This window comes from Salvelinus alpinus, chromosome 4 (genome assembly GCF_045679555.1).
Source record: "Salvelinus alpinus chromosome 4, SLU_Salpinus.1, whole genome shotgun sequence".
Classification (NCBI taxonomy): Eukaryota; Metazoa; Chordata; class Actinopteri; order Salmoniformes; family Salmonidae; genus Salvelinus; species Salvelinus alpinus.
In genome coordinates, this window is record NC_092089.1 from 44,042,003 (window position 1) to 44,068,573 (window position 26,571).

The window sequence follows — 26,571 nt, forward strand, 5'->3', positions numbered from 1 at the left end:
CATCATCAAACTGCGGCGGAGCCCCCCTCCTATCCTGCGTGGCCCCCAGTACATCCTCAACATTACCGCCACTGATGACAACGCGGCAGACGGACCCTATCCCCTCAGTAACTCCGCCCAGGTCATAGTGGGCATCAACGACATCAACAACAACAAGCCTGTCTTTGAAGAGGTGAGGGAAGGGGGGCATTGGACACATTATGGGTGTGTGTGAAGCCTGTGTGCTGTCGAAAAATAGATGAGCGATGAGGCATATAAAGTTGCAGTGGAGATGAAAACAAGAGAGAGAGGGGCAAAGAGCGAGAAAGACTGATAGCGATAAGGAGAGAGAGAGAGAGAAAGAAAGAGAGAGAGAGAGTAACATAGTGACTGAGGGAGGAGAGGCAGAGGTCCACAGCACTAGGGATGAGAGAGATGACAGAAAGAGAGAGAGGAACATGCCAAGTTGCCAGTTCAAAGTAAAGACAGCTGGTGTTCTCCTCGGCGGCAGAACTCCACTCTACTGCAGTCCTGAACACTCCAGGGTCAGACCAGAATGCCCTCTTAGCATAGCTCAGATCAGCTCAGCACAGCTCGGCCCCAAAGATGAATATTTCAGCAGGGACTTGCCCACAGGGTCAGTGGGTTCCTACACGGGAGGAGGAGTGCTAAGTGTGCAAAATCTGGCAACCCGTTAGATTTGGCAACTCCTTGCACCCCACGTCATGCGTGTTAACTAGTCTTATTGTGATGGATGTTGAATGCTGGCTGGGGTAATCACAGTCCATCTGTGCTGGTTGACCAGTGTGTCCCATTGGCTACTGGTCATTTTTAATTGGGACTTACTTTTACAACTGACAAATGCAGCATCAATGCCATAAGTGCTGTGTGAACTCTGCCCCCTCAGTGCCATAACTACAGCGTCAACACCGGTGTCCTGGAGAACCAGCCCCCTGGGACATTTGTCCTGCGCATTCACGCCCTCGACGCAGACATGGGGGTCAACGGAGAGGTCAAATACAGGATCATGCACCGAGACGGGACATCATCCGGCTTCGTCATCAACCCTGACACAGGTTAGAGTACAGACTACAGTCAAACTGTATCAGAACATCTCTAATTCATTGCTGTGGAATGGCTGACTGTACGTATCTAGAGGACATCAGTAACATTCAGTAAAATACATTGTGTGTGTGTGTGTGTGTGTGTGTGTGTGTGTGTGTGTGTGTGTGTGTGTGTGTGTGTGTGTGTGTGTGTGTGTGTGTGTGTGTGTGTGTGTGTGTGTGTGTCTCCAGGTGTGATCAGCACCACAGTGAGTTTCGACCGCGAGCGCCAGAGAGAGTACGCCCTGTCTGTCACGGCGACAGACCTGGCCCAGGAGCCCCTCATCGGCATCTGCCAGATCACCATCCTCATCGCCGACCAGAACGACAACGACCCCAAGTTTGAGAACAGCCGCTACCAGTGTAAGGGTCACCTCTGTCACTCCTCCGTCACCTCCGTCACACCTTGGGTCATCTCCGTCACGCTCATCATTTCACCTTTGTCCTTCTCCTGTTTGGTTCAGACAATTTCATGATCAAATGTGCCTGTTGGTCTTGCCTTGTCCAATACATTAAGTAATCTTATCAAGGTATTATAAAGGTATTATTTTGGCTGCTGTCTTTTAATCCCCCAATACCAAATATGGTTGTTTAGTGTTGAGTGGTGCTTAGGGGAACCAGTGTTCTCGCTAAGGGTTGCCCTGCCATAGACACAAAGGGACTGTCCCCTTATCCAAGCGTCCCTCTCCCCTCCTCCACACCTCTCCAACAAGTGCTTACTAAGCCCTTTGCCTGATATTCCACCAGGAATTAAAATGTTATTCCATTCTAAAGCGCAACAGAGGAAATTAGTTCAACCCGTCCCCCATAAAATCATATTTAAGGCCAGGGTACCAGGGATTTGTCCGTTCATGTGAGAGTTCCCTCCATCACCTTGTTGTGCCAAGTGTAGTTTAAGGTCAAAGGTCAAGTCAAAACTGTGCTTGCTCAGCAATGTCCAACAGCTCAAGGACCCAATGTCCTCTTATCCCAGTCCAATGACACTGGTTTGTAGCTTCTGTGTTATGTCTTAACAGTTTTCAAGGTAAAGCAATATTGTGAAAGGTAAGACTTAGCAGCCCCCCTGAAGTCCCAATAAACCATATGCTGATGTATATATTAAATCACAGGTAATCCTGGAAAGCTTTTAAGACTGATGAAAACGTTTACGCCTCCCTGCTCTCCGGAGTCCGTGTTTGTTTACCATGTGTGCAAATATGTGTGTTGATAAGCCCCATGTCAGAATCCCTTTTATCACATTAGAACAAGAATGTTGGAGTGGCTTATTAACTATTTAACAGGGAGACTGAAATGTTTCTAGGACACACGCATTTATTTCTGGTCTCTGTGACTGAAATGCGTGATTTCAGCAGGAAATTGCCACCACCGCTGCTGTTGTTATTGCTCTTGTTGATGTTTGTTGTCGGCGGCAATGTTGATGTGTTAACCCTTCATGTGGCAGACTTCCTGCGCGAGGACACGCCGGTGGGGACTAGCTTCCTGCGAGCAGCGGCACACGATGATGACCAGGGGAGTAACGCAGCTATCGCCTACTCTCTGTCCCGTCAGCAGCCGGCCTACCTGCACATCAACCCCAGCACAGGCTGGGTGTACGTCAACCACCCCATCTCACAGGTGTGTGTTTGTGTGTGTTTGGTGTGCGTGTGTGTGTGTCTTCTCCTACCTTCTCCCCCAGTACCTCTTCTCTATGCACTGCAGGGGAATCCTCTACCCGCTGGTCCAGTACATGTGTTTTTACAGCCTCCTGCACTCCCCTGTGTGTGTGTGTGTGTGTGTGTACAGCACCCCCCTTCGCTCCCTCCCTCCCAGTGTGTGTGTGTGTGTGTGTGTGTACAGCACCACCCTGTGCTCCCTCCCAGTGTATGTGTGTACACTGCACACCGATCCTTCCCACTGGCCTGATATCATCCACTGAGACTGCTGCACACTCTTCCTACCTCCCTCTGTGGATGCATATTAAACATGGCAAGGTCTGGAATAACAACAATGCCCCTGTCTCTCTATGTGTGTATATATAGCACTATGTATCTTACCCAAAGCCTGAGGAAGCATTGTATTCACACATGCATAAATATATTTACGTGTGTCTGTGTGGATGCGTGGGTGCGTTCGTGCACGTTTATTTGCGACATTTGGCTGTCTCCCTCCAGGCAGACACCGTGCAGTAACGTTATATTTGTAGGGTTTGTCGGCGCTGAGCTCTCTTTCTATTGTTTCGCTGTCTTCCTCATCGCTCTCTTGTTTTCTGGTTTTCCTTCATTCTCTACGTCTTCTGTTTCCTGGTCTCTCTCGCTGTATTCTCTTCATGTATTCTTGTTTTTGGTGTGGTTAGTCATTATAATTTGCTAGCTTAATTGTTTGTCAGTATTCACAGCTTATCATACTGTATGTAGGTCTACAACTGTTCAATGGATGCCATTGTTTAAAAGTGAATATCCTCTGTAAGATTTTACAGTTGAAGTCGGAGGTTTACATACACCTTAGCCAAATACATTTAAACTCAGTTTTTCACAATTTCTGACATTTAATCCTAGTAGAAATTCCCTGTCTTAGACCAGTTATTATCACCACTTTATTTTAAGAGTGTGAAATGTCAGAATAATAGTAGAGAGAATGATTTATTTCAGCTTTTATTTCTTTCATCACATTCCCAGTGGGTCAGAAGTTTACATACACTCAATTAGTATTTGGTAGCATTGCCTTTAAATTGTTTAACTTGGGTCAAACGTTTCAGGTAGCCTTCCACAAGCGTCCCACAATAAGTTTGATTAATTTTGGCCTATTCCTCCTGACAGATCTGGTGTAACTGAGTCAGGTTTGTAGGCCTTGCTCGCACACGCTTTTTCAGTTCTGCCCACAAATGTTCTATAGGATTGAGGTCAGGGCTTTGTGATGGCCACTCCAGTACCTTGACTTTGTTGTCCTTAAGCCATTTTTGCCACAACTTTGGAAGTATGCTTGGGGTCATTGTCCATTTGGAAGACTCATTTGCGACCAAGCTTTAACTTCCTGACTGATGTCTTGAGATGTTGCTTCAATATATCCACATAATTTTCCTACCTCATGATGCCATCTATTTTGTGAAGTGCACCAGTCCCTCCTGCAGCAAAGCACCCCCACAACATGATGCTGCCACCCCATGCTTCACAGTTGGGAGGGTGTTCTTCGGCTTGCAAGCATCCCCCTTTTTCCTCCAAACATAACGATGGTCATTATGACCAAACAGTTCTATTTTTGTTTTATCAGACCAGAGGACATTTCTCCAAAAAGTACGATCTTTGTCCCCATGTGCAGTTGCAAACTGTAGTCTGGCTTTTTTATGACGGTTTTGGAGCAGTGGCTTCTTCCTTGCTGAGTGGCCTTTCAGGTTATGTCGATATAGGACTCGTTTTACTGTGGATATGGATACTTTTGTACCTGTTTCCTCCAGCATCTTCACAAAGTCCTTTGCTGTTGTTCTGGGATTGATTTGCACTTTCGTACCAAAGTACATTAATCTCTAGAAGACAGAACACGTCTCCTTCCTGAGCGGTATGACGGCTGCGTGGTCCCATGGTGTTTATACTTGCGTACTATTGTTTGTACGGATGAACGTGGTACCTTCAGGCATTTGGAAAATGCTCCCAAAAATGCTCCACAATTTTTTTTCTGAGGTCTTGGCTGATTTTGGCTGATCTTCCCATGATGTCAAGCAAAGAGGCACTGAGTTTGAAGGTAGGCCTTGAAATTCATCCACAGGTACACCTCCAATTGACTTAAATGATGTCAATTAGCCTATCAGAAGCTTCTAAAGCCATGACATCATTTTCTGGAATTTTTCAAGCTGTTTAAAGGCACAGTCAACTTAGTGTATGTAAACTTCTGACCCACTGGAATTGTGATACAGGGAATTATAAATGAAATAATCTGTCTGTAAACAATTGTTGGGGAAATTACTTGTGTCATGCACAAAATAGATGTCCTAACCAACTTGCCAAAACTATAGTTTGTTAACAAGAAATTTGTGGAGTGGTTGAAAAGCGAGTTTTAATGACCTCCAACCTAAGTGTATGTAAACTTCCGACTTCAACTGTATGTACTGAATCAATAGTATCTCTGGTGAATTTGGCCATAAGATTGATATCAACTGTGATATATGTCGGGTAGAGCTATGTTGCCATTGTAGATCTTACATTGTTAGAATCTCTCTCACTCACTCTCTTTCTTTCTTTCTTTCTTTCTTTCTTTCTTTCTTTCTTTCTTTCTTTCTTTCTTTCTTTCTTTCTTTCTTTCTTTCTTTCTTTTTTTCTTTCTTTCTTTCTCTCTCTCTCTCTCCCTCCCCCATTCTGCCACAGCTGAGAAGGAGAAAGGGAGAGGGGGGAGAGGGTAAGAAAGAGGGGGGAAGGTGGGAGGCTTGAGGTTAGGTTCTAGGTGACCCGTACCAACTAGTAAAATATTCATGCCTGATTCACATCCGACACCTTTTAGCTCTTAAGTCTGGTCTCCATCTTGAGTTGACACAGATGAGGTTTGACAGGACCGCTGAGGTTTGACAGGACCGCTTAGGTTTGACAGGACCGCTGAGGTTTGACAGGACCGCTGAGGTTTGGGGGCGGGGTTGGGGGGTTATCGTGATGGACCTGTTGGTTTCCTTCTTCCTTACTCCCGTCCTTGTGTCTGATTTGCGGTGGCCCCCCGCACTCTCACTGTTTGAGTGAGTGTGTGTGTCAGAGAACATTGCTCAGCAGAGACCTAGCACACGTCAGGTAGAGTTATCCACCCTGTCAGGACAGAGACAACCACAACCGGCTCTCTCATTCCCTCTCTGTCTCCTTTTCCCTACTCTCTTCATTCCCCACCCTCTTCTGCCCCTATTTCTCCCTGACTGTGTGCATGTCTGGATGTCTGCATGTTATGTATATATTTATAATGTGCCTGGATTTGTGTGTGTATTTGCATGTGTGCATGTGTGTGTCATAGAAAAGCCCCATCTCTTTGTTCTCCAAGTCCAACCACCTCCCAAAGTCAAATCAAGATGTGGAGCGAGTGACCCCATCTTCACCCTGTCACACAACGGACTTGTGAAGTCTCCCAGTGAATGTCCCATATAAATAATGTTGAATATTCCTCCACTTTAAATGTCAGCCCTTTCTCTCATCGCACTCTTCTCCTTAGCAAGGATCTGTTTAACAAAGCTTTCACACTCCCCTTGCAGAGAATCATTTATCTGAATACCGTCATGTCAGTTGGAATGTCTCCTCTCTCATTGCTCTCTTTCTCTCTCTCTCTCTCTACCTCCCTGTCTCTCTCCCTCTCTCTGTTTCTCGTTCTGTCTCTCTTTCTGTATCTCTCGCGTGATGTAAGGATGAACGACATCAGAGCAGTCTTCTGTAGACAGTAGGAAGGTTGTGGTTTAGAGGAGAAGGTCACTGGAAGGTCATGACACGGACTAAGTGGATAAGGTTGTAAATATGATGCATCTGATCTGTTACTTAGTGGATTGGAACAAACTGATGTAGACAGAGATAAAGACCTTCCAAGAGGGGGGGTCAACCATGGGTTTTGTTCAGCTCCATATGCTTTCCATGTCTAACCTCCGTGTCACCCCTCCTTCCTCTCTTCTATTTGTGGTCAGACGTCGAGGATCAGCCAGCAGATCGTGGCCACAGACGGGGGCAACAGGAGCAGCTCTGTGGAGCTGACCGTCATCATCACCAACGTGCACAACCAGCCGCCCCAGTGGGAACAGCTAGAGTACTGGGTCACCGTGCCCGAGAACACAGTTCGCGACGCCAAGATAGTGGTGAGTGGACCTCATAGTGACCTGTTCCTTAACCAGGAGAGATGATATAACGTCAACCACAACCATACATAGGTTTCTGGTAGTAGTGGTTGTGGTAGAGATGGTTCAATGCTCTACCAACTGCAACTTGGGGGAATGCTCCAAAATGATAGCCTAATCTCTTTCCAACTGACCAAGATAATAGAGACCCCCCAAAAGGAGTTCCCCAGCAGCAGCTTGCCAATATAGTGGGGACTAGGTTACTATTAGTGCCTCCAGACAGACTGGCATCAACATCTCTAGGACCTTACTCCCTGTCGGAGGGGAAAGTGGTTCTTCTGAGGCTATTCCCATCCGTGCGTCCCGCCTATTCATCAGGAAAGAGAGCCTTGAGGAGCGGTAGTAGAAAACGCACTTCACTTTCCCCAACCATCAGCATGTTTAGCAGGGTACTTCGAAACATTTCTGCCGAGGCGAGTACACAACCCTGGTACAGTTCACCTGACGAAACTGAAACATCACACTTTACCCCCGCCGCCTCCCTCCCAGTGCTTCTCCATCTTACCCCCGCCGCCTCCCTCCCAGTGCTTCTCCTCTTACCCCCGCCGCCTCCCTCCCAGTGCTTCTCCATCTTACCCCCGCCGCCTCCCTCCCAGTGCTTCTCCTCTTACCCCCGCCTCCTCCCTCCCAGTCCTTCTCCTCTTACCCCCGCCGCCTCCCTCCCAGTTCTTCTCCTCTTACCCCCGCCTCCTCCCTCCCAGTGCTTCTCCTCTTACCCCCGCCGCCTCCCTCCCAGTGCTTCTCCATCTTACCCCCGCCGCCTCCCTCCCAGTGCTTCTCCATCTTACCCCCGCCGCCTCCCTCCCAGTGCTTCTCCTCTTACCCCCGCCGCCTCCCTCCCAGTGCTTCTCCTCTTACCCCCGCCGCCTCCCTCCCAGTGCTTCTCCTCTTACCCCCGCCGCCTCCCAGTGCTTCTCCATCTTACCCCCGCCGCCTCCCTCCCAGTGCTTCTCCTCTTACCCCCGCCGCCTCCCTCCCAGTGCTTCTCCATCTTACCCCCGCCGCCTCCCTCCCAGTGCTTCTCCTCTTACCCCCGCCGCCTCCCTCCCAGTGCTTCTCCATCTTACCCCCGCCGCCTCCCTCCCAGTGCTTCTCCATCTTACCCCCGCCGCCTCCCTCCCAGTGCTTCTCCTCTTCCATCTTACCCTTGCTGCCATCCATGCCCGTCTTCATTTTGCACACGATTCAAAAGTATGCTACAAATGTTACATGTAATGTTAGAAGATTTCCCCTGATAGTGTTTTCTTTAATAGTAGTGAGTCCGTTTTTGAAAAGGAGAGGGCGGGGGACGTATTGACGCTACTTTCGCCAAAATCATGTTCATTCACTCGCTTTGCTTCACTTGTCGTTTTTGATAACCTGGTTTTAAATATGCTCCCGGGCCTCTTTTTTTGACAACACCGAATTAGAATTGATCCCTCTATGGCAGGAGATGGCAGAAACGCAACGAGCCACCCGGTATCTGTGTCAGCGTCGACACGGGAGACAAAGGGAGCGAGGAAAGGAAAGATGATAAAATTATACACCCTGTTAAGACTCTACAATGGTCTCTTATTGCCTCGGACCGCGCACCAGAGGGAGACGCTTAATTACTGTATTCATCTCCTGACAGCTCAGCTCGCGTCCCCACAGCTTCACTGGGAGAAAGAGAGAGGGAGAGAGAGAGAGGGAGAGGGAGAGAACGAGAGAGAGAGAGAGAGAGAGAGAGCGAGGGAGAGAGAGAGAGCGAGGGAGAGAGAGCGAACGAGGGAGAGAGAGAAAGGGAGAGAGAGAGATAGAGAGAGAGAGAGAGGGGGGGGGGGGAGAGAAATGCGAGGGAAAGAGAGAGAGAGAGAGAGAGAGAGATAGATAGTAGTAAATTAATGCCACTCTAATCCACTAGAGGCTCTTTACATATTTTAACACAGATGTCTCCCTCAAAGTGGTTGTTCCGTGGAATTGGAAAAGATTAAAGGCTGTGTCACATTCTCTCATTCTCTCTCTTTCACAGTTTCTCTCTATGGAACCTGTTGATCGATAGCCAGATGACCTTCAGGTCTCCCTCTCAGTCTTTCTCTCCTTATCTCTCTCTCTCTCTCTCTCTTTCTCTCCCTCTCTTTCTCTCTCTGTCTCTCCATGTCTCTCTTGAACCCCTCTCTGGAACCGGTTGGTCGATGGCCAAAACTATTTTTTCCCCCACCTCCACCCCCTTCCTCTCCTCTTCGTTGGTTCGTTCCGCCACCGAGGTGGCATTATTGCGGCTATGTAGATTGTTGTTTTAAATTTAGCAGGGCTAATATGATCTGTTAATTACATTGTTGCCAGGGATGAGAGACACGGATGCGGGGAGAAATCTCCATATCAATGAGGCCCTTCTCCTGTGGAGAGCCAGTAGGATGGGTGCTTTTGTCTCATCAGCGCTGTCAACGCACTTTCCTCCTCAGGCCTCTTTTTTGTTATTGAGGATGTGTGGGGGTTGTTTTGGGTCCATCTCTTTTTGAAGTGGAGTGATGGAGCAAGAGGAGAGTGCCTTGTTGTTTACATACCCTGGGCTTATTCATTGGGGGGTGCCGCCTGTCAAAGATAGATCTGACACAATTCTTTGATGTGCTAAACATACATACATACTAGAAGTCACCCACTGCAATACACAGGGAATATGAAGCAGGTGAAAGGTTGACGAGTGAACACGAACACAACCCTTTCTCTACACCAAAACATGCTCAAGGCCAGCCATTTAGCTTGACAGCAGTGGAGCTACGCTAGGCTAGGCTAAGCTAGGCTACGTCTCTGATCTGCTTAGCCCCCCGGACACCATTGATGTGTAATGAGATGATTTCTCATTAGAGCTAAGTCCGTGCCGCCTCGGCTTTAGGCTTTTTGCATCGTGCCATTGAGAGGACATGCTAGGCACCTCTGAACTGAAATGCGAGAAATTGAGTTTCTTGTGAATTGTTGACTTATTGAATTCAGATGGTCTTGAGCACTTTCTTATGAACATGAAAATATGGAAGATGATTCCAGTAACTGTTGGATGCATGTTGACATCTTATGGTCAAGCTTATGAGCCCTTTATAATGTTGTTCATGGATGCATTATGGCCTAGTTGGTACCATTCATGACAACTTTATTCATGGCCACATTGACCCCATAAAGGTAAACTATTACTGTCTCCTCTGTGACTTGTGCAGTGACTGTGCATGTGCCAAAGGCCAGTCCCAATGGGGCTCTGCATGTGGTCTCGTATGTCTTCGCTAAAAGAAGAACACACACCACTTTCCCTAGAGATCACCGAGCCCTGTATGAAAGGGTAGTGCTCTTCTGCTCTCAGCCCTTTTCTTCATCGATTTCTCTCTGCTTCTTTCTTTATATATTTCCTCTCTTCTCTCCTCTGTCTCTCTCCCCCTCCCTCATCCAAACTCTTTCAGGAAGCTCCATAAGTTGGTGTAATGGTCCACTATAGTCTCGGTAGTGTGGTGGGCTCAATAGGTTTACTAATGGTGGTTGACGGCAGCCTCTGATTGGCTAGACAAATAATATTACCTTCTATAAAAGCTTACAAGATAACGGCTGCCAGGAGTGACCATGGTAGTGGCCTTTTAATGGAGAAAACTTTCAACACTTCCAACCGTTAGTGGAGAATCGTTATTAGCCAGAGAACTTGTTCACTTTCTCTCTTTTTTTCTTCTGCTCTCTCTCTATTCATTTACAAACTGTCCTTATCTACACTCTCCCTCTCTCTTTCTCTCCCTCTCACACTCTACAATGTCTCTCTGTACTAATATAACTTGAACAACAAAGCACTTCACAACAATTACACAGAGTCTTTTTCCTCTCTCTCTCTCCACTCTAAGTACAGTATTTACTCCCTGGTGTGGAGTAACTGCAGCAACTGACTGTTAAAATCTGTTCTGTGCTTTGGGAGCCTTCACAGTAATTCATCCTTAGAACTCTAAATACAAATTAGGCTTGTTAAACAGTATAATGCATTCATTAGCATCCCTGAGCTGCCTTGTTGTGTTACCGAGTGCCTCTATTCATCTACCCTACTATCTCTTTTTTCTCTCTTTCCCTCTCGCCTCCCTCCTCCATCCATCCATCTATCTCTCCATCTCCCTAATTAAAAATGTAAATATCAAGCCTCTCATTGTGGAATTATCTCAAGGAACGATAATTAGCGAATTTCCAAACGCGGTAATTGCAACCTTGAGGAAGTAATTAAGGGGCCTTGTTCTTTAGCACGCCGGCGAGATAATGGGGTATCATTCCCATCATGCTCCTGTTCCAGGGCTCGCCCCCGTAAACCAGGGAGGGGAGGCCCGGTGCGTAATAAGGTGGAATACAAGAGGTTGGACAAGTTTTTGTATTTTCTCAGCAGATAATCAAAATTAATTATTGAAGCGAAACTCATGCTGGCATGAATATTTCAACACAACAAGGCTTTTGAAGCAAAAAAGTGAATTATTTTTTGTGAGAAGCTGAGGTGGGTGGGAAGTTGGGGGTCCACAGGGGCACCTCTGTACATCTAGAGGTCTCGCTAACGCACTAGCTCGCTACTGGAGGGATAGAGAGAGCGCCCTCCTCCACTGAGTCGGAAAGGAAAGTCTGAGAGCTTTTCGCTGTTGCGTTATCTTCAGGTGTTCTCCCTGACTCTCTCTTTCTTTCTCTTTAGCTCTACCAAAGCATAGTGAGTCATGGACATACAGTACAACAATTCTACTTTCAATGTTCTCCCTTCCAATGCTTTTCCTCTTATGTAATTGCAATTTCATAATGGGTAACAATGGGTTTTGGTGTTTCTCGACAGATAATTAAATATTATTTTGTTTTTGTTGTGCTGTTAGTTTTCAACCAGACTGGCTCACAGTGCAGTCTAGCATGTCCAGATAATCACTTGAAAAGTTAAAATCTATCCGGTGCCATTTAGATTTTCCAATTTTCCATTATTGGTTGGAGTCCAAGAACAGTGCCTGGTTACACCCCAGTCAGTCAATGAGAAGATTGAATGCCTTTGTTTGCCAGACATGGAGTCAAAGGCTACCATTCCATTATAGCTCTCTCTGCTGTAATCTCTCGTTCTTATGCTTCCGAAATGGACGATTTGCAAATGTAGACAGCCATGTCAGAATACTGTTCTCCAGTGTAGATATGGTGAAGTTTAGGAGTTAGTGTGTGTGTGTGTGTGTGTGTGTGTGTGTGTGTGTGTGTGTGTGTGTGTGTGTGTGTGTGTGTGTGTGTGTGTGTGTGTGTGTGTGTGTGTGTGTGTGTGTGTGTGTGTGTGTGTGTGTGTGTGTGTGTGTGTGTAGGGCCTCAGCTGGATCGAAGCAGAATGAGTGGTGAAGTGAGGTTCATTCGGCCATGGTTAATGTAATCCTTCCCTGTCAAGGTTGTGACTCTGTGGCTGTGTGGCAGGGAAAGGACAACGTGGGCCTTAAAAGCTCTAGTCTGTATGCACACACACCGCACGGCCACACAAACAGTTACATACACAGAGCACACACACATACAGTCACATACACAGCATTGTGGCAGGACAAGTGGTGAAGAGAACATGGGTCTTAAAAGCTCCACGTGCTTCCTGCTTTTATAGGTCAGACCATTTTGCTGTAGGGTACTGCACAGGAACACACCAACACACACATTCACCTGCACACACATTCACAGTCAGGCACACACAGTTGATTCCGAATAACACTGCTCTTCAACATTTCTCAGGGTTCACTAGTATCCTTGCCCTTGGTTAAAGAGGTTGCCTTGCCTCTCTCCTCACACATTCATACTCAAGGCAAGCCATTAGAAAAGTGCAGTCCAAACACGTCCGTAGATAGTTTGGACCATTATGTTGACATGTTTGGACAAGAGCTAGAACTATGAATTATTGAACACACTTAAACATACTATCATCTATGTAATAAATGCTCCCATTTATGGATTTTGTTTGGCGGAACCCTTGAAGTAACAAAGGATTTGGTGCCAGACAGCGTGCAGCTGTGACCCATAATGGAGTCCTCAGAACAATGAGAATCCTGCCTGTTGTCCCTGTGAGTGTAGGATGACGTCCATGCAACCACCCCATATGTTTCATACAGAGAGGGAAAGAAAACATTCTCACACCTAACCTCCATACTGGTATAAACAGGAAAGGAGGGGGGGACATCAATAAGCGTGACACCATGTCTGTGAAATCCCATTGATGGGCTCCCTCTGTACCCAGGTATGCGCGGCAGCGATATACTTCCCCGTATCATTTCCTGTCACGTTGGTTTTCTCTGCCACGGTTCCTGGAAAAGAGAGAGTGGGAGCGTTGTGAAAACCCTACAGCCTTCATTTAGAAGCAGATCGTCTGGTGTTTCCAGTGGAAAGTGTCTCCATAAAGAGTTCACATCAGTTCAGTAGGAACTTTGATGGATTAGACTTGGAGTGTCTCCAATGTATTCCTGATGTGGAGTCAGCAGTAGGGAGACGTTTGTGCCCGCTCACTAATAATGCAAATTATCTTTAGGGAGCTTTGGCCAAAGCCTGCTCTGTTTGTTAGTCATTGGTTATTTTTCAGTAATTCCCTCTAAGATAAAAAATAAAAAATAAAAAATCTATGGGACATTACAGCATGCCCAAGCAGGTTTCTGAAAGTTTTCTGTGTTGTACCTCAGGAACACACACTGGTACTCAAATGAACCTGCACAGACAAAAGAACACACTCACTCTGTTCAGACATTCATATAAACACACACACACACACTCACTCTGTTCAGACATTCATATAAACACACACACACACACACACACACACACACACACACACACACACACACACACACACACACACACACACACACACACACACACACACACACACACACACACACACACACATTCACTCTGTTCAGACATTCATATACACTTGCATATATATCCACCTCCCTATCCTATCACTAATGATGTCATATTCTGCTTCCTCTCCTCCAGACTATCAAGGCCACCTCACCACTGGGTGACCCTAGAGTGACCTATAACCTTGAGGAGGGTCAGGTGCCGGAGACCAACATGCCTGTCCGCTACTACATCAAACCCAACAGGGCTGATGGCTCTGCATCCATACTGGTGGCTGAACCTCTGGACTATGAGACCACGCGCTTCTTCACACTAAGGGTCAGAGTGCAGAATGTAGCTGCTGTTCCACTGGCCTCTTTTACTACCGTCTACGTCAATGTTACAGGTAGGAGGCATTTGAAGATTTTAACAGTGTGTATACTGTTGTGAAACGCTGGATACATTTACTCTTGTAAGACTATGAGGCATGCAACTTATGGTAACAACTGTGGTCCTCTGTAGCTCAGTTGGTAGAGCATGGCATTTGCACTGCCAGGGTTGTGGGTTCAATGTATGTACTCACGACTCTAAGTTGCTTTGGATAAAAGTGTCTGCTAAATGGCATATATTATATGTACAGTACCTTGGCCATACTCATCTTTGGTCATGACAGTGCTGGAAGGAACTGAGTTTTTATGAGGAAAAGAGAGAGAGAGGACAGCAGGCAGGCTTGAGCAGTAGGGAACAGTGAAGAGCTTTCCAACACAACATAAATACTTGAAGCTCCAGCTCAGTTAATGAAGGAGGGAGGCTGAGAGGAGGAAGAGAGGAGATTGAAAGGTAATGACAGGGAAGATGTAGTCCCTAGAAGCCTGTTGGAGGAAGGTGTAGTCAGCCAGCGACAGAGAACACTAGCGGCTAAAATGACTGCTTGTTTAGCGATGACTCATACCACATGCGCCAGTGAAGGAGGCGGGAACACAAATATCTAGTTCTAATAGCGTAAAGATAAGAGGGTATTCTTGTCTGACTTTGTCAATAATTGTCTTTTTGGAGCGTTTAGGGAAATCAAATTATCCTCATCTTATGGATACCTAGAGAGTAGTCTTAAAACCTGGAGAGTCAGTGACCTAAGAGTTGGGTTTGTCTACTTAGCATTAGCATTGTTGAGGACAAAACAATAGGTGTGGTAGGACCTCTGTTAGCATGCTCTTAATAGAAGGCCTTTATCACCTCCCTAAGCCTGACCTCTGGCCTGTCTCTCCTATCTCCAGATGTAAACGACAACGTCCCCTTCTTCCTGTCCTCCACCTACGAGGCTACCGTTCCAGAGGGGGCAGAGATCGGAACATCGGTGGCCCAGGTTTCTGCTACGGACCTCGACTCAGGCCTCCATGGAATGGTGAGGACCCCTGCGGACTCTATTGCGAATGACTACATTTCCCATAATCACTTGATTTTCTTATGATTTTAAATGAGAATAATTCAACAGATACACAATATTGTATGTCATTTTGTCCTGATATTGCATTAATGTTTCGATCTTTGTCTACAGATAAACTATGTGATCTTGAAGGATGAGAGTGGAGACTCTCAGTACTTCAGTATTAACTCCTACACTGGGGTCGTACACACCCGCGCCTCGTTTGACCGTGAGCAGAAAGGTTCCTACCTCATAGAGGTCCAGTCTCAGGACAGCTCCGAGTCAGCCAGGCCTGGACAGCAGGGCCAGCCCAACACTGGTGGGTATCTCACATACCTACACTCCTATGCATTCACACATGTTTGCAGTCCACACACGGGCACACCTGTCCAGACAGGGAATCACTGAGTATCATACTCTCTCATAATAGGTAGCTCTGTCCCCTTACCAACCCTATCCTCCATCAACCCCCCCCATTACCTAACCAGTCAATAACACATCAGTCGTTTTCTAACCAGGCAGTAACAGGAACACACACAGAAACACAAAACAAACACACACAGACATACACACACACCAGCTGGCTCTATCCCTGTTATTAGAGCATGAACTTCATTCATTAAGACGTCGTTAGCGATGCGCTAATGGAACGAGCTAATGGCTAATCTGGGTTTTGGGTCAACAATGACCCGCACACAGAGGTACAGCAAAAGAACAGGGATGCTACAATCATCCCACCAACACACTGTTTGTTCAAGCCATCAAGGTTCCGCTAGAGTTCATACGGCAATGACTAGCTAATGCACATTATTCTCCCTTTTGCCCCTGTTGGTATTACACTGCTGTGTTCTGTGAGGTTAGATGGTTAATGCTTCTGTTTTCTCTTGCCAGGTGTAATACTTAGAGTAATGTACTCTCTTTTTAATGTCTTTGGTCCACATAGACCAAGCCAATGTAATTTAATGTCAGAGTACTATACATTAGTGTTGCTCTCTAGGTCCATGCTTCAATCTGGATTGGTTGTTAGTCCTGAGTAAAGATCCCTCTCATTGGTTCACACAGACACGGCCTACGTACGGATCCTTGTGACGGACGTCAACGACAACGCTCCGGCTTTCGCCCAATCGGTGTATGAGGTGAGCGTGGAGGAAGACAAGGAGGTGGGCTTCGTCCTCATCACCGTGACGGCCAATGATGAAGATGAAGGTGAGGCACATTGGGTTGGTCTCAGGGTGGGGAGGGGTCAATCAGTCAACCTGGGTTTAGACTTTTTTGTTGTTGAAAAAAATAGCGCTCACAATGATAAGTTAATAAGTAAAGTTATTGGTGCTAGTTTCCTGGGAGGTAGTTATAACAATATTTGAACAGCACTGTTTATCATTCTAGTGTTTACTTCCATGGAAGATTATCTTTCATCTTTACAAAGGCCTTGGCAGATACAAGTCTGAAGACACCCGAACATAACAATTGAGAATTGAATGTAAGCACAATGTCAGTCCACTGAGTCCAGTAGTCATAATGTCTTTGTTGAAGTGCCTGATAGTCATAGAGGACTTGGGCTCTAGTGGTACAGTGTGTGTTTATCCTGGTGTCGCTTTTCCTACTTGACTGTTCAACTCTGCCTCTCGACTGTAATGGAATCACTCACTCTCCCCCTGTCACTTCCCTCTGTGCTTATGAATTCTTGTCAATATCAAGTTGAATGTTCTGTTGATGCTTTGACAGGCTCCACAGAGATTAAGAAAAGTATAGGAGGTATATTTATGTAAAGAATACTCTGTCTTTCTCTCTCCGTCTCTGACTCCCACTCTGTCACTCTCTCTCTATTCCTCTCATTTGTCAGAGCTTGTTAGCAAATCTCTGTGGTGAATTTGGGAGGTATGGATGCGGCCCCCCGAGGTAGTCATTTGATGTTTGTCTCTTTGTTTTTATTTGTCCCTCGTCTCTCCTCTGAAAATTAATAAATAAGAAAAACAGTGTGCTGTCTTAATGACAACGGTAAATCCTTTGTGGGAGTAGATGCCGATCATTGTTTTGGTGGAAATGTCACCTTCCATGATGCCAACACAGGTGTTGAAATCACATCTGATTTAATGGGCTGCTACATTACATTTAAGGAGTTAGCAAATGACTAAGACGAGAATTTAGGGTTTGTTTTTCTTTTTCCTTTCCAATGTTCAGTTGAATTAGCAACTGTCTTGGCTCTGCTCTTTATCCCTCTTCAGACACCCCTAGCCTGATCCCTTGGCGGATTTGTAAAAGCATACAGCCCAAAAAGACACTGAAGCAGAATTAAGAAGTGCTAAGATAGCAAACTAACCGCAAACAACAACTATAATTCCCTCCCAAATGCTCCGGCTTATCCCGCCACCGCTCTGTAGACTTTACCCCAATTCGCCGTCTCAACAATGTGTCCATCTGGTAATTAGGGAAAACGTCTCTCTCAACGGAGAGACAGGAGTGAGTGGAATAAACTGCAGTGGTGGCCATTTTGTCTTCCCCTGGCCCCCCATGCAGGTGTCCAAGCAGGGAGATGATCTGTATTAGCAGGGAGATTAGCTGTAAAACATGACACGATCCCTGGCTAAGCGCTAGCCTTGCTGAGCAGGCAGGTCTTGAGGGGAGGTTTGAGCTCAGCCAATCCTGGCTATGCTTGTGGTGGTGTAAGTAGGGTTGATGTCTGCATGTGTTGTCTAGTCTCTCGTCTCGTGGTGTCTCATCTCAGATCCTCTCGTCTCATTTCTCATATTTCAGATCTGCTAAATTTGTCTCTCCTTTCCCTCCCTCTCTTTCAGCTCTCCTGGCTCATCTCTGGTCTTTCCTCTGCCTTCTCTCTCTCTCTCTCTCTCTCTCTCTCTCTCTCTCTCTCTCTCTCTCTCTCTCTCTCTCTCTCTCTCTCTCTCTCTCTCTCTCTCTCTCTCTCTCGCTCTCTTTCTCTCTCTATCTCTACCTCATTATTCTGTCTATCCTTTTCCTCCCCTCTGCTTTCTTTTCTTGTGCTGCTGTCCCATTTTCCGGGGTTAGTCATAGTGTTGAGTAAGTCAGTTCAGTGTCCCATGTTCGTGCTGGAGGTGACAGTGTTCCTATAGATCAGTGGTTGACTGTCACACTCCACAGCCCTGTGATACATACACACACAGCTTAGTGAAACAGTTCAGGTGAAATCACCTCAGTGTTCATTGACCAGTGAAGCTTGCCTGCCTGCCTGCCCTGATGTCCATCCACCCTCTCATCACATCATCACACCCTCACACAACAACACACACACACTGTCGTTGGTCCAGGTGTGCGTGTGTGTGTGCTTCTATAATAGGATTAGTGACCTCCAGTTTATATATGGTCCCCTGCTCTCAGAGTCTCTCACCATCTGTCAACATCCACAAACCATTGAGCATTACAATGATGACACACACACACACAAAATATCAATACAACAAGACACCTTTATCGTGCTAGTGGTGTGACAAGGCAATTCACGTCTCATAACTCTCCCATTACAATCTTCAGCTGAGGTACTTCCATTGGTTTCTCTGCGACCTCTCTGCCAGCCACCACTGTTCCACCATACGGTGGATGCTACTCCACAACAGAGATAGTCAAGTAGACAAACACATGGAGAGATCTGTTTCATATGAGAATATCCTTACTTTTGAGTCTGACGCCCATATACACGCTCCTAATTCCAATCCCCTGTGTATTTCATTTCAAAGCACTTCAAGGGCCTTTTTCCATGAAATCCCAATATTTTCCCATTACACTCCCAGTGGAACTTGGGGAATTGAATAATTAGTGAACAGATCCATGGGGAATAGAGGGGCCCCTGTTAAACGCTCCCCCCAAAGCTGATTAGTTTCAGCGTCTTTTGTTGCAGACAGACATCCTTTTAGGATCGGGTTTCTATCCCCAAGTGGGAAATGTGCCGAATGAAGAACTTTTGGATGGGCTTTAACAAGATCAAGTTTTTTTTGCTGATGTTGACATTGGAGTTGAGTTGAGCTGAAGGTTTGTCAGTAAACAGATATAGGTTGTCTAGCTTAATGGTAAACAGATATAGGTTGTCTAGCTTAATGGTAAACAGATATAGGTTGTCTAGCTTAATGGTAAACAGATATAGGTTGTCTAGCTTAATGGTAAACAGATATAGGTTGTCTAGCTTAATGGTAAACAGATATAGGTTGTCTAGCTTAATGGTAAACAGATATAGGTTGTCTAGCTTAATGGTAAACAGAAATAGGTTGTCTAGCTTAATGGTAAACAGATATAGGTTGTCTAGCTTAATGGTAAACAGATATAGGTTGTCTAGCTTAATGGTAAACAGATTAGGGTAGTGGATGGGGTCCAATACATGGTGTGGGGAGGGATATGCTGGTGACCTTAATCAGAATTTTGGGGCCTTCAGTGGAGCTCCTGCTTTGCTTAGGATAAAACCACTTAACCCTTGAGCCCCCCTCCACCCCCCTGATGTGCACAGTTGGCCCCCTCACCAGTCTTACTTAAGGGAGGGGGGTTAACCATATGGCCAGACCGATCATTAGGGAGGCGGCCGGAGGCAAAAGTACAGGAGCTACTCCCCGCCACCCAACACACACTCACACACTTACTCGCTCACTCAACACACACACACACACCCTCTTGGCGAGTGTCACGGCAGATCGTGCTCAGAAGCTTTGACGGCCAGCGCACTTAAGCCCCCTCCACACACACTCCCGATAGGAGCATGACATGTCGTAATGAAGGCCCAACATGTCTCACACAGATGGTATTTGTCTCCTAAAATCTCCTCTGTGCTGGTAAACAGGGCCTGACCAAGACGCAGGCAGACAGGGAGTGTGGGTATGTGTGTGTCTGTGAGAGAGAGAAAGAGAGAAAGAGAGAGAGAGAGAGAGAGAGAGAGAGAGAGAGAGAGAGAGAGAGAGAGAGAGAGAGAGAGAGAGAGAGAGAGAGAGAGAGAGAGAGAGAAACAGTGTGTGTTTGTGTTTATGCGCATATGTCTGAGCGTGGGGGTGGGAAGCTGGTGCAGGAACTAGTACAATATGAAATTGAGATTGTTTATGGAATGGAATGTGTCATGTTTAATGTAAGTCATCCAGCCTTGTGCACATCTGTGTTCTTGACAGTCCTTTTCATACATCTCTACTCATCAGACTCACTACTGTAGAACCCCAACCACATCCCTATTCAGCTCTTACATAGCTTTATAAGGACTAGTATGAAGGTCCCACTGTGGAGCTCCGAGATGGAGCACCCAGCACTCTAACATGACAGACACCAGCAGTCAGGATTCAGACTCCTTTGATCCCGTCCCATTATTCCCATTTCCCAGACCGGGAACGCCATCCCGACCTAGCCCTCTCCTCTCCGCTTTGATGGGGTATCTGATTAGGGTTGACAGTGGTAGAGTGGATGAGGTTAGAGAGGAGGAATGAGAGAGTGAAGAGGAGAGGAGATAAGATAACAGGGGAGGATAAGAGGGATAAATGAGATAAAAGAAGAGAGGAAATTAGAAAGATGTGTGCATGCATGTGTGAGAGTATTCACAAATATGTGCTGTACCAGTCAAAAGTTTGGACACACCTACTCATTCAAGGATTTTTCTTTATTTTTACTATTTTCTGCGTAATAGAATAATAGTGAAGACATCAAAACTATGATAATAACACATATGGAATTGTGTAGTAACCAAAAAAGTGTTAAGCAAATATATTTGAGATTTGAGATTCTTCAAAGCAGCCACCCTTTGCCTGTTGTTTTTTAGCAGGTCAATGACACAACACACCTCCAGGCTGTGTAAGGGCTATTTGACCAAGAAGGAGAGTGATGGAGTGCTGCATCAGATGACCTGGCCTCCGCAATCACATGACCTCAACCCAATTGAGATGGTTTGGGATGAGTTGGACCGCAGAGTGAAGGAAAAACAGCCAACAAGTGCTCAGCATATGTGGGAACTCCTTCAAGGAGAAAAAGCATTCCAGGTGAAGCTTGTTGAGAGAATACCAAGACTGTGCAAAGCTGTTCAAGAAGAGCCTAAAATCTAAAATATATTTTGATTTGTTTAACACTTTTTTGGTTACTACATGATTCCATATTTGTTATTTCATAGTTTTGATGTATTCACTATTATTCTACAATGTAGAAAATAGTAAAAATAAAGAAAAACCCTTGAATGAGTAGGTGTGTCCAAACTTTTGACTGGTACTCTATGTACATTTGTTGTGTGCACGTGTGTATTTTTAACTGAACACACTGAGGACATGAAGGGCCAGGGAGGGAGGAGAACGGGTGGTGCCTGAGACAAAGATGAGGTGGGGGTGGATGAGACCAGCCCTCACTGCCTTCTGTATTCTGTCTAATGAGGCCCACTGTGAGAGAAACGGATGTTTTCCTCTGAAATATTTGATAGCCGGATGGCACTGTGTGACTCAGAGAGGGTATTGTGGGGGTTGTTCTTTTGTGTTGAGGGCTGTTGGAAGTGTGAGGTCGTTTTTTTGTTTTTGTGCGGCACGTGTTTGTGCGTGTGCAGATTGTCAGCCTGTAGGCTTGTGTGTGAGTGAGCACACACATACCACAGTCATACGGTCTGTAACTATGTCCTAATTTCTCCTCCTCTAACATGGACGACTAGTTCTACCTTGTCTAACCAATCAAAGCAACCTTGAAACAGCCATATCTCCTTGTCCAGGTGCCAACGCCAAGCTCCGCTACCAGATCACCTCTGGCAACACCATGGGCACCTTTGACGTGGAGCCAGAGGTGGGCACCATCTTTGTGGCCCAGCATTTAGACTACGAGATGGAGCAGCGCTACGAGCTGAGACTGGTGGCCTCCGACGGGAAATGGGAGAACGAGAGCCTAGTGGTGGTCCAGGTGGTGAACCGCAACGACGAGGCGCCCGTCTTCGGCCAGACAGAGTACCACGCCGCTGTCACAGAGGAGCTGACCGAGCTGCCCGTCTTCGTGCTGGAGGTCAGATGTCATACATACTATAGCCCATGGTTCCCCAACTGGCGGCTCATGGGCCGAATTTGGTCCGCAGGTGGTTTTATTTGGTTCCCCAAGTTTTCTGAGCAAAACAATTCTTTTAAAATTTTATTTTCAACACCAGGAAATCAGCTCCAAGTGATTTTAATTTTGGAACTCTGTTCCCAAGTATTCCGACACATACTAGAGAGACACCCGTATACAAATGTAAGCAAGGTTTGAAACTATTATGTTTTAGTCAAAAAGTGTATCTGTTTGGGCTTCTTCTCTCAATTTTCGGTCTAAAAATGATTTGTAATTATGTACCCGGCCCCCGACCATCCACTCAAGAAGAAAATCGTCCCGCGACTGAATCTAGTTGATGATCCCTGCTCTAGGCCCTACGTACTGGTTTACCTCTTATAACAGCCACATAAACAGTGCATTACACCATTAGGTTGTTTCATTAACTTACAGAGCCTCCTGTCTTTAGCTGGAGGTCAGAGGTCATTCATACATAGCCCCTTTGTAACAACGACATAAGCAGGGTATGACAACTGATATTTGAAAGCCTTTTTTGATAAAGCTAAACTTGCTGTGAGGAAGTTCTGTTCTATACATGGAGTATACATTTTTTTAATAGAATGGAAGTGAATGCAGTGACATTGTCCACCCATTTATGGAAATGTGGCTTTGGTTTCACCTCTCAAGTAACATGATATATACAGTAACTCATCGCACATGTGGACATTGTGTGAAATCAAATAGGCTCCGATGTTATACTCCTATCCTAAAGTGTTGATACCTAATACTACTCATGAGCACCCACAGTTTACCAACGATAAATAGTTGTGGAGCCTCCTGCTTTTTCTTAGGCTTTCATTGTGTACCCAGCCTAGTTTCGTCACACCTATTCCCAGTTATTCCCAATAATACTGTATGTGCATGTCGCCAAGGTAAATCAGATTAAAAAGGAGTACGATTCATGAGGGCATGGAAGTAATCCTAGAGAGAGAGGCATGTGTCACAGTATTCAACCCAGGGCTGCTTTCCTGGAGGTGGAATTGATTTGATGTGCACTCGGTTCCCCTCTAATGCACTTAATAGTTTCCAGTGTGTGGCAGGCAGCCATCCCTTCCCCGAAGTTCCTTCGCTCTGTATATGAATACAATCCTGCCGAAAGAAAAAAGATTGGAAATCCAATTTGAAATGAGTATTTACCTGGCCTTGGCTGTCGTACGCCGCACCGTGTCTCGATATTGTCTTCTCATTGCATTGTCAGGAAATGGAGAGAAAAAAATGTAAACTTCAAAGGCTTTTGTAAACAAACCCTCCGGTGAGAGGGGAAGAGAGAAATAAAGAAAGTGTATTTCTTCTTTTGCTGGCATCTATTAACTTTTAATTGCATTGTGCGTTCTGGTGATAGATGTGGGGGGAAGTGTCTGAGCTTGTCCTTCACACAGAGATAACATGAAGGCAGGTTAATTATCTATAGAGGAAAACAAGGAAAATTGTCTTATTTTTGTTGCAAGGCAACAGACTGTATATTGGCTACTGCAATCAATTCTCTTTTCATGTCCTATTTTTGGGGCCAGATGGAATCTGAAGAGGCAGAATATCCGTAAATCAACAGAAATGGTTCAATCAAATGATATATACATATTTTATTTAATTGAAAAGAAAAATTCACAGCCAATTCTATCCGGCCCTATTGTCTAATACTAGGTTTTGGGGGGTTTCCTGTTTGTAGGTTTCAGCCACCGACCCAGACCAGGAGGCAGACCAGAGCGCCCTGCGCTACTCACTCCACGGCCAGGGAGCCGACAGTGAGTTCACCATCGATGAGTCTACAGGCCGCATCTACGCCCAACGCCGTCTGGACCGTGAGGAGCGCCCGGCCTGGCGTTTCCTGGTTCTGGCCACCGATGAGGGAGGGGCGGGACTCACTGGCTTTGCTGACGTCCTTTTGGAAGTTCATGACATCAATGACAACGCACCAGTCTTCCCATGCCCGGCGCCGGACGCTTCAGGCTGCTTTGTTGGCCACGTGCCTGAGAACTCTCCCGCCGACACCTCAGTGATGGAGATGAGGGCCGCGGATTTAGATGACCCCAAGGCCGGGAAGAACGCCATACTGACCTACTGCATCGTACAGAACGTTCGCAACGAGATCAACCTCAATCTGTTCTCCATCAACCCTTCAACTGGAACCATCAGTACAGTTCTACGGTCTCTGGACCGTGAGGTGGAGGACCGCTATCTGGTTGTGGTTGAGGCCAGGGATGGTGGGGGCTTGTCCGGGACTGGAACGGCTACTATCATGGTGTCAGATGTGAATGACCATCCACCAGTCTTCACCCAGAGGGTCTACAATGCCCAGGTTTGTTCACCTGCTCAAAACACACCTGTTCACCCCAAAACTGTTGCACTGTAATATGTTTGATGAGTATTTTGTTATCAATATTAATAGGTGGCGGAGGACCTAGAGGTGAACAGCGAGGTTCTGGCGGTTTCCGCCAGCGATGGCGACCAGGGTGAGAACGCAGTGGTCACTTTCAGCATCGTCGGAGGCGACGAGGACAGGAAGTTCTTTGTGGAGACGGACAAGGCGAACCGGCGTGGTGTGGTGCGGCTGAAGAAGAAGATGGACTTTGAAAAGCCCCACGAGAGAACATTCAACTTGACTGTAAAGGCGGAAGACGCAGACTTCTTCAGCCTGGCATACTGCCTGGTTCAGGTGGAGGATTCCAACGACCACGCACCCGTCTTCTTCCCACAGTTCTATGAGGCTCCTGCCATGTCTGAGGACGTGTCTGTTGGCACCATTGTGGCTCAAGTCACCGCTGCCGATCTGGACTCAGGACTAAATGGCCGCTTCTCCTACAGCATTGCCAAAGAGTCTGACCCCAACGGGCAGTTCCTGGTGGACCAGTCAGGCTGGGTGGTAGTGGCTGACTCTCTGGACCGGGAAATGGTATCCCAGCACAGACTCATGGTCCTGGCCACCGACACAGGCAGCCCGCCACTCACCGGCACCGCCATCGTTATGGTTACCGTACTGGACGTCAATGACAACGGGCCAGAGTTTGAGGTGCCCTACAAGCCCATTGTGTGGGAAAACATGGCTGCCCCCCAGGCGGTGAGAATAAACGATACATCCCTGCTTCTCCACGCAGCCGACCGTGACTCCTCACCCAATGGTGGACCGTTTTCCATCCGTCTCCTGATGTTAACCTCCGATGCTAACAGCTTCAACCTGACTGACCTGCGCAACGGTAGCGCTGCACTGACTACCCTGCGAACCTTTGACCGGGAACGCCAGAAGGAGTACCGTCTTCCCATTCTCATGATTGACAGCGGGTCTCCCCCAATGAGCTCAACCAGCACACTGACGGTTGTCATCGGTGACAGAAATGACCACCCCCACTCTCCGGGCCACACCGACTTCTTCGTGTACAGCTACCATGGTATGTTTCTCCAGTGTTCTGCTGATGTTGTTACGACACTACTTGTCACAGTTGAATGCTTAAGGACTCTTGAAGCCCAACATCACTTATTTAGTATTTCATGCCATCTGTCAGCTTGCTGTAACTGCTGGAAAAACTCTGGTTTTCTGTAATGTATTTTTAGTAGATTCTCTGTATGGGTTTTGCCAGAAGAAAGTACATTAACCCTCTAATAAGAATTCATCATGTATCTCCAAACATGCCATGAAGCAAACAATTTACTTAAGCTTAAGTCCCAGGTTTGATAGGCATATAAACAGGAGCCATTACATGTTTTATTTTATTTCACGCCTAAGGGGATTACAGCACTCCATTTAGCTTTTTGGAGGGAAAACGGGAGCTAACATGCTAATGTGTGCACTTCCCCTGCTGTGTTTTCAAAACCGTGTCCATATGTGCCAACGAGGCCACGCTCTCCAACTTATCTTCCCTCCTCAGCCCCTCCTCCTCCTCTTCCTCCCCTCCTCCTCCTCCTCTTCTCCCTTTCTTTCTTTTTCTCTCTCACTCTTGAGAGCTTTAGGTGTACGACAGGGAGGGGTTGTCTTCCCGCACCTAATTCTGAGTTTTCCCCCGTAGGTGTTCTCCCCACAACAGTGCTTGGACAGGTTCAATCCCCTGACCTTGACGACTGGAGCGAAAAGGTTTACAGATTCCAAGGCAAACCCCCCAGGTACTTTGATCTCCTCACTAAAGTTGGAATGAAGCCCGGCCACTTAAGAGAGAGGAAAAGAAAATAAGACAAAAGAGTGTACAATAAGAGGGGAGGAAAGTGTGGGATTGAAAGAGAGAGAGAGAGACAGAATGTAAAAGGAGAGAAAGGTACATTTTAGGGGAAGGAGAAACAGGCCGTTTAAGAGAAACAGAGAAAGTAGAAATAGATTGGAAGAGAGAGAGGGAAAGCGAGAGGGAAAGGGAGACATGAATTGTCAGGAGCACCATTATTAATACTTCATAAAGAATTGTATTGAAAATTCCCAGTGAAATGAGGAACGG

General features: G+C 46.4%; 1 protein-coding gene across 1 annotated transcript in view; it reads left to right on the top strand.

Annotated features, from left to right (window-relative positions):
* LOC139573668 (neural-cadherin-like) overlaps positions 1-26,571 on the top strand; it is a 108,468-nt gene that overhangs the window by 67,966 nt on the left and 13,931 nt on the right. Inside the window, exons 8-20 of the mRNA XM_071397396.1 lie at positions 1-172; positions 887-1,055; positions 1,275-1,445; positions 2,524-2,696; positions 6,697-6,864; positions 13,849-14,098; positions 14,967-15,094; positions 15,248-15,434; positions 16,178-16,321; positions 21,795-22,078; positions 23,823-24,452; positions 24,543-25,539; positions 26,155-26,248. The exon at positions 1-172 is cut by the window's left edge and continues 1 nt beyond it. Coding sequence (XP_071253497.1) covers positions 1-172; positions 887-1,055; positions 1,275-1,445; positions 2,524-2,696; positions 6,697-6,864; positions 13,849-14,098; positions 14,967-15,094; positions 15,248-15,434; positions 16,178-16,321; positions 21,795-22,078; positions 23,823-24,452; positions 24,543-25,539; positions 26,155-26,248 — 3,567 coding nt within the window. The remainder of the gene's footprint in view (positions 173-886; positions 1,056-1,274; positions 1,446-2,523; positions 2,697-6,696; positions 6,865-13,848; positions 14,099-14,966; positions 15,095-15,247; positions 15,435-16,177; positions 16,322-21,794; positions 22,079-23,822; positions 24,453-24,542; positions 25,540-26,154; positions 26,249-26,571) is intronic.